The sequence below is a fragment of the Diadema antillarum genome, unplaced genomic scaffold (genome assembly GCF_040938485.1).
Source record: "Diadema antillarum isolate AM-2024a unplaced genomic scaffold, OU_Dant_1.0 seq00001588_RagTag, whole genome shotgun sequence".
NCBI lineage: Eukaryota > Metazoa > Echinodermata > Echinoidea > Diadematoida > Diadematidae > Diadema > Diadema antillarum.
In genome coordinates this window covers 479,758-495,067 of record NW_027272305.1, presented here as the reverse complement: position 1 = coordinate 495,067, position 15,310 = coordinate 479,758, and the positions used below count along the sequence as shown (strand labels likewise).

General features: G+C 38.3%; 1 protein-coding gene across 7 annotated transcripts in view; it reads right to left on the bottom strand.

Annotated features, from left to right (window-relative positions):
- Window positions 1–15,310, bottom strand: part of LOC139710922 (diacylglycerol kinase zeta-like) — a 319,565-nt gene that overhangs the window by 43,336 nt on the left and 260,919 nt on the right. Inside the window, exon 1 of one of the 7 annotated variants that reach the window (XM_071622844.1) lies at window positions 5,974–7,264. The exons of the other annotated variants lie outside the window; for them this stretch is intronic. Within the exon in view, the coding sequence (XP_071478945.1) occupies window positions 5,974–6,149 (176 nt within the window). The 5' untranslated portion in view covers window positions 6,150–7,264. Of the gene's footprint in view, window positions 1–5,973; window positions 7,265–15,310 lie in introns of those variants that run through there. 7 annotated transcript variants of the gene reach the window in all.

The following is a 15,310-nucleotide window of genomic DNA, read 5'->3' as shown; positions in this document are numbered from 1 at the left end:
TCTCTGCAAGTTTGATCATTAATACCTTATGCAGTATACCAGATAGATGCACTAGCATTCAGCATGACCTAATAGGGCCAGAATGCTTTCTATAACCTTTATGGTTTTTGCAAATGGGCAAAACACAGCTGACTTTAAAAGGCAATTTGGTTCAGTAAAATATTTGAATTAAATCTTAAATCACAGCAATATTGAATCACTGTAAGCGCAGATATTTGGGTTACATTGATTTTTGCAGATTTCGCGCTCCTTTTGGCTAGTGTGAATTCTAAAGCCTGCAAAAATATCAACAAGATTTTCTATGCACATTTTAAAACATCTGAATTGTGTATATCATAAGCTGATAAATGCTACACTATTAACTATGGGTGTGTGTATAGTAGCTTTCTGGATCGTTTATTCTGTAATCAAATGCATGTAGTTGTGTAACTGAAACATAATGTGCGTACATTGGTATGCATGCTGTGCAGTACAGTAGAAACGAACACCAAAACCAACACTAACTTTGATGAATCATCACCATAATAATAAGGTTACACTTTCCTTTACTGCACATTTTTTCAGGAATGAAAACCAACTTACATAAGTATGTAAGAGTTCTATTTTCCTCTTATACATTACACATGTTTGAAAACAATTCAATCAGACAAGTTGTCACCATGGAACTAACACAATAAAACAAAACCATCAAATAAGTTTAGAGAGCTACTACAAAGATGTTGCACCTCTGTAATTCAGAAGGATAAAAGAAACTACTTTCACAATCCCTAAAAAGCGATACACAAATGGCAGTTCATTGCTGCTAATTACAATGCACACATAAAGCACAGATCAAACAGCTCCCCTCCTTCTGGCTAATGAGTGGCCATTTTCTCTGGCAAATATTTGCAGAGTCCAAGAATAGAAAACAAATTGAAATCTGGCCAGGGAAGAAAATACAACATATATCACCCATAACTTGGAGCTGAGCCAATGATAGCTCATATATCTAGACATATGTGCCATTGCTGTTGTCACCAAAATGTTACAGCTATAAACTAGAGAGGGGCCGTCAAAGGCGGCAGACCCACGCCTAAGTACAAAGTCGGGGTAAACATAATGTGCATTCGGTCATCTACCAGAATTCGGCCACTTAATTGCCAGTGTGCTTTATCACCAGCCAGTGAGTTCTACCAAAGATCGTACAATGAAGTGTACGATCTTTGGTTCTACAGTCACATCACACGCAAATCACATAATTACACATACGGTATTAACACTCATTCACGTACAGGAAAGTCCTTAAGTCTCCTCCAAAAATCCATCGAAAATCCCAAATTCCACCGTCAAAAGTGCAGAATCGGAACTTTTAAAAGCGCGCGCGAATTAAGTCCAGTTTTAAGAGTATTGTCTACGCGACGGGTCGCGGAAAAAAGCGCTAAAAATCGAGAAATACGCCGTTTTCTTGCGGGATATTTTGATTATAGCAAGCCGAGAGTGTGATGATATCAAAGGTCGTATGAGTGTACGATCTTTGATGGTATCCACAAAAGCAAAAAAGAAAAACAAAATTTACGTACCCCCTAGGCAATTACCCCTATGATTAGTGTCTACGGGAATTATTCAATGCAAGGGTTGAATGCAAATGTCTACTGCACCAGTATTCGGCCACCAACGAGCGCCGCAACGTCCCCGGTGCAATTTTGCACCAACAGTGTAGAGCGCGATGCATTTTCAGCGGCCTTGCACACGCATTGACATTGAGCACGCATATCGTGCAGTGTGACTGCGACCGAGCAAAATGCTCCTCCAACGAAAAAAACAATCAATGTTAATTTGAAAAATCATCAAATATCAAAGGTCGTATGAGTGTACGATCTTTGATGGTATCCACAAAAGCAAAAAAGAAAAACAAAATTTACGTACCCCCTAGGCAATTACCCCTATGATTAGTGTCTACGGGAATTATTCAATGCAAGGGTTGAATGCAAATGTCTACTGCACCAGTATTCGGCCACCAACGAGCGCCGCAACGTCCCCGGTGCAATTTTGCACCAACAGTGTAGAGCGCGATGCATTTTCAGCGGCCTTGCACACGCATTGACATTGAGCACGCATATCGTGCAGTGTGACTGCGACCGAGCAAAATGCTCCTCCAACGAAAAAAACAATCAATGTTAATTTGAAAAATCATCAAAATACGGGCCAGTTTGTGATGACGGAGAACGAACTTTCATAAATCTAGAAGGACATAGTCCCTCAAATAGGCCTAAACGTAAATTTCGGAATTCTTACGAACATTTGAGCAGCGAAGTCGGATCGTTGGGGAGTTTATGTCTTCGTATGGTAGCGGAAAATCGCAAAGTGAGAAACGGGAAATTTTCGGAATGGTCACTATACCATGGGGTCAAAACTTCAAGGTCACACAGAATTTGCAAGGGTCAACCGATTATCACCAAAATCTAATCGATTCTTTCCTGTCATTATCCAAACATTCCCTGAACATTTCGTGCAAATCCGTTTACCCGTTCTCTTGTTATCTTGTACACAAACAAACAAACAAACAAACAAACAAACAAAAAACAAAAAAACAAACAAACAAACAAACAAACAAACAAACAAACAAACATACGGAACCCTTTACATAACCCCCTGCCGATTTTCATCGGCGTGGGTAAAAAAGAAAAACAAAATTTACGTACCCCCTAGGCAATTACCCCTATGATTAGTGTCTACGGGAATTATTCAATGCAAGGGTTGAATGCAAATGTCTACTGCACCAGTATTTGGCCACCAACGAGCGCCGCAACGTCCCCGGTGCAATTTTGCACCAACAGTGTAGAGCGCGATGCATTTTCAGCGGCCTTGCACACGCATTGACATTGAGCGCGCATATCGTGCAGTGTGACTGTGACCGAGCAAAATGCTCCTCCAACGAAAAAAACAATCAATGTTGATTTGAAAAATCATCAAAATACGGGCCAGTTTGTGATGACGGAGAACGAACTTTCATAAATCTAGAAGGACATAGTCCCTCAAATAGGCCTAAACGTAAATTTCGGAATTCTTACGAACATTTGAGCAGCGAAGTCGGATCGTTGGGGAGTTTATGTCTTCGTATGGTAGCGGAAAATCGCAAAGTGAGAAACGGGAAATTTTCGGAATGGTCACTATACCATGGGGTCAAAACTTCAAGGTCACACAGAATTTGCAAGGGTCAACCGATTATCACCAAAATCTAATCGATTCTTTCCTGTCATTATCCAAACATTCCCTGAACATTTCGTGCAAATCCGTTTACCCGTTCTCTTGTTATCTTGTACACAAACAAACAAACAAACAAACAAACAAACAAACAAACATACAAACAAACAAACAAACAAAAAACAAACAAAAAACAAACAAACAAACAAACAAACAAACAAACATACGGAACCCTTTACATAACCCCCTGCCGATTTTCATCGGCGTGGGTAATAAAGCACCACCTACTCCATCTCTCCACAACACATAATTACATCTCAAAGCACAATGCACTAAATAATCAAAACAATCCACACACACACCAACACAAATGAGTGTACCTTTATTTTCGTGGGTCAGTCAATGTACACTCTTATTTTTTCCAAATGTAGGAGATACAGTGAATGAGTTGATTTTGTTTTTCTGACCCCATCCCACTACAAAACAAATAAAAAACATGAAGAAGGATACCAGAAAAGTCTATCAGCAGCACTAGTTCCAAAGAAAAAAAAGAAAGAAATTTAGAAAGAAATAGCCCTGAAAGATGCATGGTAACCAGTTGGGACATGATAGCACAGAAGCCAAAAAGATAGCTGAAACCTTTCATAGTTGTTAACAGTTGTTTAATGCTGGAAAACTCATATATGTGGATGTAATGTAATGTCAAAAAGACAGTGTTTGACAGTGTTTCTAGATTTGAGATATGACATTTGAGATACATGGTTCTAGAGCCAAAAAAGATATGAAAACAAAAATATGGCCGTACACATACACAGTACCAGTATATATCAGGGTTGAAACTACATGTAAGTGCCATATGCTAAAGAGAAAAAAAAAACCGAGTGAGAACCTGTGAGTAATAAAATTTATTATACATTTGGCATTTCCTATAGACAGTATGGTAGACTACACCATGCAGTATACTGTTCATAATATCAGCATGGTGCAATCATGCAGCTCACACAGTAAAACTTTACAGTTTCTCAAATTGAGCAACCACAATGCTACACAGTGTCTTAAGGGTCCTACAGTATACATCCCTTTTGCAAACATCACAGAATTTTGCATGGTTGAAGAATAATGTTTCCCAACATTGTGTATGAAACACTACAGTAATCACACTTCAAGAGTTGTTTTGTTTTGTTTTGTTTTGTTTTGTTTTGTTTTGTTTTGTTTGTTTGTTTGTTTTTTTTTTGGGGGGGTTGTTTGTTTGTTTGTTTGTTCAAAGAAATGAATAGCTAACCTCATGTCACTTGAGGATATATTCCCTTTTGCACCGAGAATATAGCCGCTGAATCTTTTTCAAGTTCTCAATAATTCACTAGAAATCTATAGTATTGTTTCCCCCTCCATCATAAAGAAGTTTTCACTTTTGTTATTCTCTGGAAAGGTCTAACTTACCTATATTTACAATATATCATATCTTTGACAGGAATCCAATTTTCAGGATTGCAAAAGGGACTGTGGTTAGTCCTCTGATGATTGGCCATGCAAAGAATGCCACTCACCCTCATCGCATTATAGCCTTTTGCTTTGTGAGATTTAGGTACATTCTTTTCAATCACCACTTTATGCTCACAACACCACTATACTCAAAGATGACATGTTATACATTGATGATTTTGCCTAAGCTACAAATTGTATATGTCTGATCATTTTCAAAAAGAAGTTGACCTTTTATCATTCACATTACATGTAGTAGTATACTGGTATAAAAAAGCATTTGCCATGCAGTACAATGAATCTCTGCTGGCAGAATTTATTGACATACTTTCCCAGTCAAATTGTGGCTCAGACAGTATCATTTGATGGAATTATCAGAACCAGCACTGTCTGTTGGGTAGAAGTTTGGTAGTCTAGTGGATACGATGTCTATCTAGCAATCAGGAGATCATCGGTTCGCATCCAACCCGAGTGTGTATGGCCATGATTTTATCTCAACATCTACTAAAAACACCACATAATCGGTGTTTATTTACATTGATGAAGGGCAAATTTGTCAATTAGTTGCAACAGAAATATGTGTCAAAATACATGGTTTATGATCGCCAACTGTCATTATAAATATGCAGAGTTATTGGCATTTATATATTGGTTTACTTGACTCTAATGCATCTTGTCTATGCCAGGTTAAAGTTATGTGTACTTGAAGCTCTTCACACCTATGTAAACTGAACTACATACATTTTGTAACTGGCTTATAAGTCATGAGCAGTTAAAACAGACAGAAAAGATATGTTAATAGTACATGCAATGCCACACACAAAGAACTAGAGCCTTTAAAATACCATCTTCATTAATACATAGTGTTTTTACAATAATTTCTAAATGCTTTGTCTCTGACATCATAACCCTTTATTTGAGAATTTCAATGCATCTCTAAGTTGGGTTTTTTTTTTTGTCCTCAGTGAATACTAAGTGTGTTAAAGGCAACACATATCATACAGAACTGTACAAACGTCCATTTGTTTTTGTTACCACACAATGTTACACACAAGCTTAACATTCTATTATCCCAATCACTGAATCTATTAAGATTGATTATATCTTACATAGACCTCTGTAACATGTGTTACACATTGGTGATTTAAATGCAGCAGCTTCAACCACCACTTTTCATCAGGCAAAGTACTTGGCAAACTGAATTTGCACCAATCAAACTACGCCTGCCATATCTGTGTTAAAGTGTTTTGGAATGTAAGTGTATTCTGTCTGTGTGTTTCATTTGTTAACTGATTTTTTTTTTTTTACCTCGCCATTTCTCCCGGTGCGGCTATCCCAGGTCTGTGCATGGCCTTTGACATGGCGCACGTTGCACAGTCGGGGTCACAGAGGTCAGAGTGCATTGCCGAAAGCTGGGCAATGGCGCTCCTTGATGAGCGGTGTGAGGGATCCAAGAAATCCTCAAAATAATCCTCAGACGACATGATGTCTTGATGTTGTTATCACTTTCTCTTTTGAAGGGATCGAGTTGATGCAAAGAGTAATGAACTTATGTGTCAACTGCTTGTCTTGCTTCAGTTGAGACTTCTGTTCAGACGCAGACGGGCGCTACTCACATTCGCAATGCAAAAATTGACTTTCTCAAAGGAGTCTAGTATCAAAGCACATTTGCTAATTGTCAGTAAAGCTTGCCAGATACTGTACTATGGTGTCTGCTACGAGAATCAAAATCAAATTCTTGACCGTCGTCAGTGGTGACCAACACAAGTCTCTGACTTTGTTGTGAGATTCCTCTGGTTAAGAAAGTGAACCAGAAATGGCAACTGTGGCAGAAATGCACTCGAACAGCCTTACAAAGGTATGTCCTCAGCCTCGACTGGTACACGTTGCATGAATTTTAGTAGAACAAAACGGCACGATCGTAATGTCACAGTATTGGAGTTACTTTGGTTCCCATCTGCTTGCTTCTACGCTTGCTTTTTCGATACAAGTTGCACGCATCGTCCCACGCAAAATCTCCACTAAAGGTTGAAAGGAGCCACACAGTTCATTAAGCCCGACGGGAAAGAGGTTGAAGCAAGCATCAATGTGACAAGTACAGCACTGCACATGCTCCCAGTGGGATCCTCGCTACCAGTCTCTAATTATTAGTCGGTAATTGCCACTCTGTGATTACCAGTCTGTAGTTTCCATTACGCCCTCCTTAAAACACTGGGTTTTTTCCCTCCCTTTCTCACTTTAGTTTCTATCTAAGAGGAATATGAATAAGAAACAAAAGCTTTCCTATTCAGCTGAAGAGGATTTTCTTCAAAAGATATATATTCAGCCCAAGTAAAATAGAATCAAAGGCTATATCACTACAGCTCTTACTATGAAGCAACAAATATATGCTTAATATTCTTGTATACTGAGATATAATCATACCCTTTTTTTATGTCAATAAGAGCTCTTTCTTGCACTCTTTTATGAATCTATGAATGACCAAAACAGCACAGAATTCAATCAAATTCAAAGTTACAAACTTCTTCTGATGTTGTAATAACCTCAAGTTATAATCTCTCAGATAAGTTTACACTATGAATGCATTTAGACTGCAGTTAACATACTGGGTACCACAGAACGATCAATGGACTTTACATACAAGAATTATACATCTGTCTTTTGCACGAGCAAATCTCATCAAGTAAAGATAATCACATATGGCAATTTGTATAGCCTATTATCCAGACTTATTGCTTCTTGTTTCTATTGACTGCAAGCAATATTCTTTGCTGACAGATTTGACATCAGATCTGCTATGGACCACAGTCTTTGATCAACATCATGACCACACTGAGATTAATGCTTGGTGTTGCTTTAAAAAAATCAAAGAAAAATGCCTTTTTAGAGAGCATGCACAGACACAGACTTGATGTAATGTTGCCAACTTTTTCCTTCCTTCAAAAGTTTCTCTGGCAGACTGTTAATTTGTTATTCTTCTGTGATGACAAAGCAGGAGGAGACAATTTTTGAATGTTCTGTCATCCATAAAAAAAAGGTGTCCTTCGCATCACTATCCTGATGGCTCCAAGTTATTAATAGCGTAGCATCACTTTCACTGTTTTGGTCCTGTCATCCATAACACATTGACCGTGAAGGACATCTACCAAATAGATATCTTACGTCCATCAACGCTGTCTCCTTTAACAGTAGCTTTCAATTCTGCCACGAAGCTCACCAACAAGTATCCATCCCGTCACCAGGGTTCTAGTGGATGATACGCTATGTATATCAGCTTGTTGTTTTTACTTTTTCCTGTCATCAAATCCAAAAACAAAAAACACGGCGGGGAAAGCTGTATCTTCCTGTCTCCTCCTTCATAATCTTGCCCCGAGATAATCCCCACCTCTCACTGATGGTCACTCTGTGCCAGCTTTTTGGCTCCAGACAACGATGAAAAGCACACAATTGGGCAAATCCATGTCCCAACTAGATCACCGTCCAAGATGGAGGACACTCCGAAAAAGCTCACGACCTCTTGTTTTTCCGTAGTGAGAGCCCTTCCACCCAAAAAAAGAAGGGGGGAAGAAGAAGAGCGGAAGAGGCAGAAATAGACGCGAGCAATGGGCGCAATACCGCTCTAATGCAGGAGGATGACGTCGTACGAGTGCGCGATATCCTAAATTATGTCACCCCACAACTCTGGGGAGGACGACGGGGTCGTAATGCAAATCATTCCGACAGAGGGGCTCGTAGACATAGCAAACACTTTGCAGTGTCTTGGAAGGTGAGCTCAGCATGCTGCTATTACGGGTCTGTTCTGCACACACTGCTCCGGCGCAACGTCCCCACTCGCCGGCACACTCCATTCTGCCTGTCCAAGTCACTGCCATGCGGTGCATAAGTTATGCATTAATTTCTCTGGCGGTGCCCATTTCCTCCCCTCGGCTTTTATCTCCCTCCAGCCGTCAAAATCAGTTGATTTCATCTAATTATGTTAAAGTGCATTGTTTGTTCCCTAATGATTTCATTATGTATGCATCTTAAAATCATTTGCATGAGTGTAAAATGATGAATATTAATGAGTACAGACATATGGCTAGAAAACAATGTGACGAGACAGAGTGAAGTACACGTTGTATACAATTGTCCAACCTATGTGTGAAATCTCTTGCTGTGTAGAAAATATGGAATACAGACATTTCTTAGCAACATCTTCCAACAAATTCCTCTTCTATCTATCTCTTTCTCTTCCTTTCTTTATTCATCCCTTTTTCTCTTCATCTTTTCTTCCTCATTCTCTGTATACTTTAGCAAACATGGCTAGCACTGTACAGATAATACAACTGCTATTTCCTGAGCATATCATTAACATAATGTCCCCTGTGCTTGTGCACCAATTATATACATCCACTTGGTATGTTACCATGTGCACAGTGCTAATTGCATACATACACAACATCGGACGGGATTCACAAATGACCTGTATAATGGTCACCTGTCTCTAAAGGTCATATGCCCTTCTACACCTGGTATACATATTTTTGGCTAGTGAAAGGCACTATAGGGCTAGTGGTCTCTTATCCAGTGACTGTATTTCTCCATGTGTACATGCTCTATAGATTAGTATGGAGTGTGTGTGTGTGTATGTGTGTGTGTCTGCTGATATTTCTACAAGTATGTATTGAATTTCAATTCTGACATTCAGGATATGAAAAAAAAAGAGTTTAATGATCCATGTGTTCTTATATCACTTCAGATAGTATACACGGGCATACAATCTCATCATGGTAAAGAAAGTCAATAAGAATGAATCAATTAATCCACTGAAGACAAGTCCTGCGAATACTCGGGCAGGTGTCTATGGGAAATACGTGTTACGCAAAAATCAGTCTGTCTCAATGGGTTAATGCTTGTGTGTAGCCCTTTTGATAGTAGAAAATATATTATGATGTTGTTGTATCAAGTTCTTCGCAGAGATATGACTGGATATATATGGACTGAATACAGATGTACATGTGCATGTATGTTGATCTAATGAAGATATGACATGGGTATACAATCACTTCAATCTACTTTCAATGCCATAGTCCACAATACATGTATTTACTTTGATAATGGCATATTACATTATTTTATTTGGGTCAGTGTGTGCATGCGTGTGTGTGTGTGTGTGTGTCTGTGTCTGTGTGTGTGAGAGAGAGAGGGAGAGAGAGAAAGAGAGAGAGAGAGATGGTGTGTGTGTGTGTGTGTGTGTGTGTGTGTGTGTATGCATATGTACATTGCGATAAGGCAGGGGTTAGAAGGACCAATGGAGCAACTCTCAATCAAGGGGCAAAATAAAAACAATGGCAGACAACTGCTTATGAATATTATTACCACAAATGCATATAATTTGTGGATATGTCTCAAATTTTTTACAGCTTGTTTGGCACCGCTGCTGAACACTGAGAGAATTAAGTGTGGAGTACCAGCCTCCTTCCACTCTTCAGTGCATGATGGGAAAATTGGCAAAGGCATGAAGCGTATTTTGACATACATATTAATGTTAAAGCATAACACATGGTGCACAGCAGAAAATAATGTGTAGCTATAGGTATGTATGTCTGTCTGTCTGTCTTTCTATCACTTGTTTACACAATCTATCCACATGTACAATTGTACATCTGTTTGTATACATTGACATGCGATTCAGCAAGTCTTAGCACAATGATAATCTACATAGCCAGGGTGTGATCATGTGCTACCTACTGTAAAACACGATATTTTGCGGCATGAAATTTTCGCGAATTGAAGCCAACGGCTTTTGTCGTGGCATGAAATTTTTGCGAAATTGCCACTGGCATTCAACGCATATAGTGTAGGTAAGATCTTCTGCGTGCATTTTAATTTCGTGAATCTTTGCTCTCACGAAATTCATGAAATTAAAATGCACGCCAACATTCTTCGTTTTACAGTATGTGTGATAAAGTCTATTTTGTAGCAACATATGTGCATGTGTGTTTGTTTGAGTATAAGTGTGTATATTATGACATGGGTGTGTTTTTCAATGTGTGTGTCTGTGTGTACTTGTCTATGTTGTGTACTTGCAGTGTGTGTGCATGCTTTGGACAGTGCAGAATCAGATTTTAAGGATTTGCCTGTATACTCGTCAAATAAACCATCATCATTTGGTACAAAACCACAGCTTGAGTAAATATACCTGTATATATTCATCTGTATGAAATTCATATTCAAAACACAGGCATGCATGCATATTCTAAGGTGAAATAGTGTCATGTAGGCCTACTGGTTGTCTCTTAATAGCTCACAATTTGAATACAGGCCCTAGGGCATTGATGCTACATATTATTACTGCAATATTTGTTTTCCTTTTACATAATTGAACGCCTGCACAAGAGTGTGATATAATCTTAATTAGGGTTAAATAGGGTAATTGCTTGGGATGGCTCACTAACCGCAAATGTCAGATCACTTACAACTCGGGGGGGGGGGGGGGGGGGGGCTTCTTGCCCTTTAAAACTCAACAACATTTAATAATAAGATCATGACGTATCTTCATAAAGTGCACAAAATACCAGCTACCTTATTTAAGACTAGTCTCATGTGTACAAGAGCAGGTGTATGTACAAGATGCGTGTTCTAAACAGAAAATCAGCTTGTCCTCCAAGCACTACAAAATGCTTTTTCATTGTTTACAAATGAAAACACATCACAAGAGATACAATGTATAAAATCTGGCCTTCCTCTGCCCATAACATATCTCATGGGATAATGAGACTGGGCATTTTCCTCTATTGCTCCTTGCCTATGAACTCCCTATCACCATTTCTCTGTGAAATTAACAATCTGGAACATTTCAAATCTTCACTCAAAACTCACATTCTTCAACAGGCATTCAATCTGTGTTGAAGGAGTCTGCTCCCTTGAATGTTTTAGTTTTTTTTTTAAAATAGATATATATGGCACCATACAAATGCTGTGAATCATCATCTTCAAATGAAATCTATGGAACAAAAAAAAAATGCTACCAAGTATCAGTGACAAAGAGCTGAGATGACCAAATGGACAAAACATCACTGCCCCTTTAACCCCTTGAGGACGAGTCCCGAGTATACTCGAGCAAGTGTCTATGGGAAATGCGTGTTGTAGCAAAATCAGTCCGTCCTCAATGGGTTAACCCTTTGTGTGGTTTGATTGGCAGCTGGCACGGAAACCACTTAGCATTGTACACACTGTCCAAAGTTCATGGCACAGAAAGAGTTAAGGAAAGCAGGTTCTTATTAACATCATAATAAATGTGCAGGATTTGTGATGTAGCCATTTGCTCATGAGAAGCACATATTGATGCTCTGAGTAATCAAAATATCTCAAAACGATACAGGTTACTCTTGTCCCCAGCATAAAATTATGCATTATATGGGTTAATAGGACAAACATATTTAACATAGATACAGTTGTACATGTACTTTACCAAAAAATTTGGTATGTGTAAGGGCCACAGAACTGTATAAATAAAACTTGCAATTCTCCGCTCAAGATGACCCTGATTAAAAAAAAAAAATCTTTCTTTGAAATTGATATCCATGTGGGCAGTTTGATGGAGAAATATATTCAAAGTAAATATTAAATTTTAATGCACGACAGAATCTCTGTGATCACCTATCTCACATGGTCAGAGTATTGGCATATACGAAGGTTTTTATTCGGAATGCATGATTGGACCCTCGCTGTAAACTCTCCTTCACCTTAATACGCTTCTGGGTCAGGCATCGGTAGGGGATTTGCTCATATTGTCATATTTCACTCTGCTTCCCCCTTTTTTTTTAATGGCCGATACTTGTGTAACTGCGAGAAACACATAGGTTCTCCCAAGCAAAGCAGCCTCACTGATTAAAACAGTCATCTTACAGTCACCTTTGAAGAGTCCTTCGTGTATTGTAAAAACAGAGAGGACATGTTGAAGAAAACAGGTTGGAAAATGTGTTACATGAACATTGCAGACATTAACAAATAAAAGGGGAGTATGTCCTTACTTAAAGGGGGACAATATGTATTTTTTTTTGCTTTAAAAATGTCAAAAGTAGTCCACTATGGTATCTTTGGTACGATATGAATTGATCTAAATGATATGAGATTGAATATCAGTTTTCATCTAAGAAACAAACTAATAATGGTGCATTGAATCAGTGGAGGTTTATGATATCCTGTCATGCAATTACTATTATTTAACCCTAAATATAATCAGATCTGATGAAATTGAATTAAATCTTAAGAAATCTACATCTATTTTTTTTTTTTTGGGGGGGGGGGAGTGGATGTCATGATTTGTTAGTATGAAATGGATGTGGATTATGTAGATAACAGAATGAAAATAATTCTTTGAATTCCATTCAGTTGTAATCATAGATAATGTAAGATCAACTTTTATCTCCAGAAGATATGAAGACACACACTCAATGCTCTCAATGTAAGAAACAGAGCATATGAAGTGCTGACATGCCAGTCCAAATTAAGCTTTGAGTTTCCTCCATCTTTTTTTCTAAAAGTCCATTGTAAACATTTTCCCTGTCATTTTTTACTTGATAATATCGCTAAAGAGAAAGGGAGAAAAAAAGAACAACATTAAGTCAATGTAATCTATCTTCCTTTTTTCTGTTTCTTTTAAGCCTGACATTGCTGCTGGAAACATTATTTACAAATCTTTTACTATAACAAACAAACAAACAAGCCATGCTATATCATATCCCAGGTTTCCACACTAGCAATTTTCTCTGGAGGCCTGCGCAGGCCAATGAAATCTTTGAATTTGGAGTTTTGGTGGCCTAAAAGAGAGTTAATGTGGTGACCCAAAATAAAAGTACAAATTTCATTTTGAATTCTAGCTGCCTGATTGGGCCACCACAAGATAACCTTTTTCATAGGAAATTGGTGGCTAGATATAAATTTTAAGCGGCCCAAGGCCGCCCGAACACTGCTAATGTCTAGCCCTGTATATCCATTATGCCAGAAATCTGAAAAAAAAATCTTCTTCCTCATGGGAAGCATTTCACCTCATTTCATAATCCTAGAATCACTCACATATTTCTGATGATTTGAAGACAGCAGGTTAAATCACATATAAAACCTGAACACGAGAGTACTTCTGACTTAGATGCAACTCAGCTATTGTAGCAACGCAATGAAACGCTCACCTGTCTACATCCAATTGTCTCCTATGCCATTAGACCAATTGCTCGCTAAGTGCAGATTTAATAAGATTATGCTATTAGAGAATTAGAAATTCACCTGATGTTCCTCGGCTATTGTCAGCATGCCCTCACCCAGGCATAACTGTATCACTCCAAGGATGCTACATGCTATATATACAGCAACTCTTGTCATCTGTTGCCATGACAACAAAAAGCACACAGACATGAGGCGGGCACAGACTCAAGGCCAAAAAGTGATTACAAATGACCATGAAACAACAAGTTTTACTAGATTAATCCTGAAACGACCATTTCTAAAGTATTTTCCATTTTACGGCATCTTGCACACACACACACACACACACACACACACACACACACACACACACACACATGCTAACTTACTTTACAGGTACGAGTATAATTATAATGTAGGCATTTGAAACCCATGAAAAACTATGAAAGAAACTGAGCCTATTTTAACCCATTTAAGCACTCTGAGAGTGCAGACTAGCCATATTTGCACACACTGGAGTTACCAGTTTTGCCATCATTATGAAATTTCAAAAATTGATTTTTTTTTTTCACTCCGTTCCGGCCGCAGCAAGCATATTTTTACAAGATTTACAAAAAAAGAAACAACCAACAACCCAAAGGTGAGGCTTGATCAATATTGCAAGAGCACATTTGGCATCCACGCACAAGAATTAAGGTATTGCATCATGTTTTAAAAATTGATTTTCAAAAATCTTAATTTGGGGTTCGGGTAAACAGGCCTACTCAAACCTTCTACTCCACAGGGCTCAAAATTGCTCACAACATGCACATGAAAGATGAGATGGCAAAACATATGCAATACTTTCATGCGCAAGAGTGGCAACATTGCAGCTAATTGTAAAAAAAAAAATCCAAATCATCTATCATTTAAATGACAGATTTGAATACACACACACACACACACACACACACATAGCATGTTATAGAAAGAGAAAAGTCTATAATCTGCATGGTAGGCATAGTAAGTGTACACTTAGAAGTGAATTAAGTGAAACTTTGAATCTTAAAGTGTGACACAATTACAGCACCTTTACGGGGGCAACTTTGGACCTTCCTGGTCTGAAAGGTGCAAAATTGCACCTGTAAAGGTGTTCCAAGTGTGTCACACATAAAGGTGCAAAGATGAACCTGTTCTTAGTGCATATATACTGACGACTCCTCCAAACAACCACAAACCAATGATGCAAGTCTTTACAATAATTTCATTTCACAGCAAACCAGAATCTGCCTAAAATGCTCTCCAAGGAAATCTACAAGAATGCTAGAAAAATACAAGAATACAAGAATACCCTAAATTTTTGTGTAATTTGAAATTTCAATGTGGCAACTCCACCCCAACTACACTCTCTACCTGCACTTAAAGGACAAGTTCACCTTCATAAACATAAGGATTGAGAAAATGTAGCAATATTAGTAGA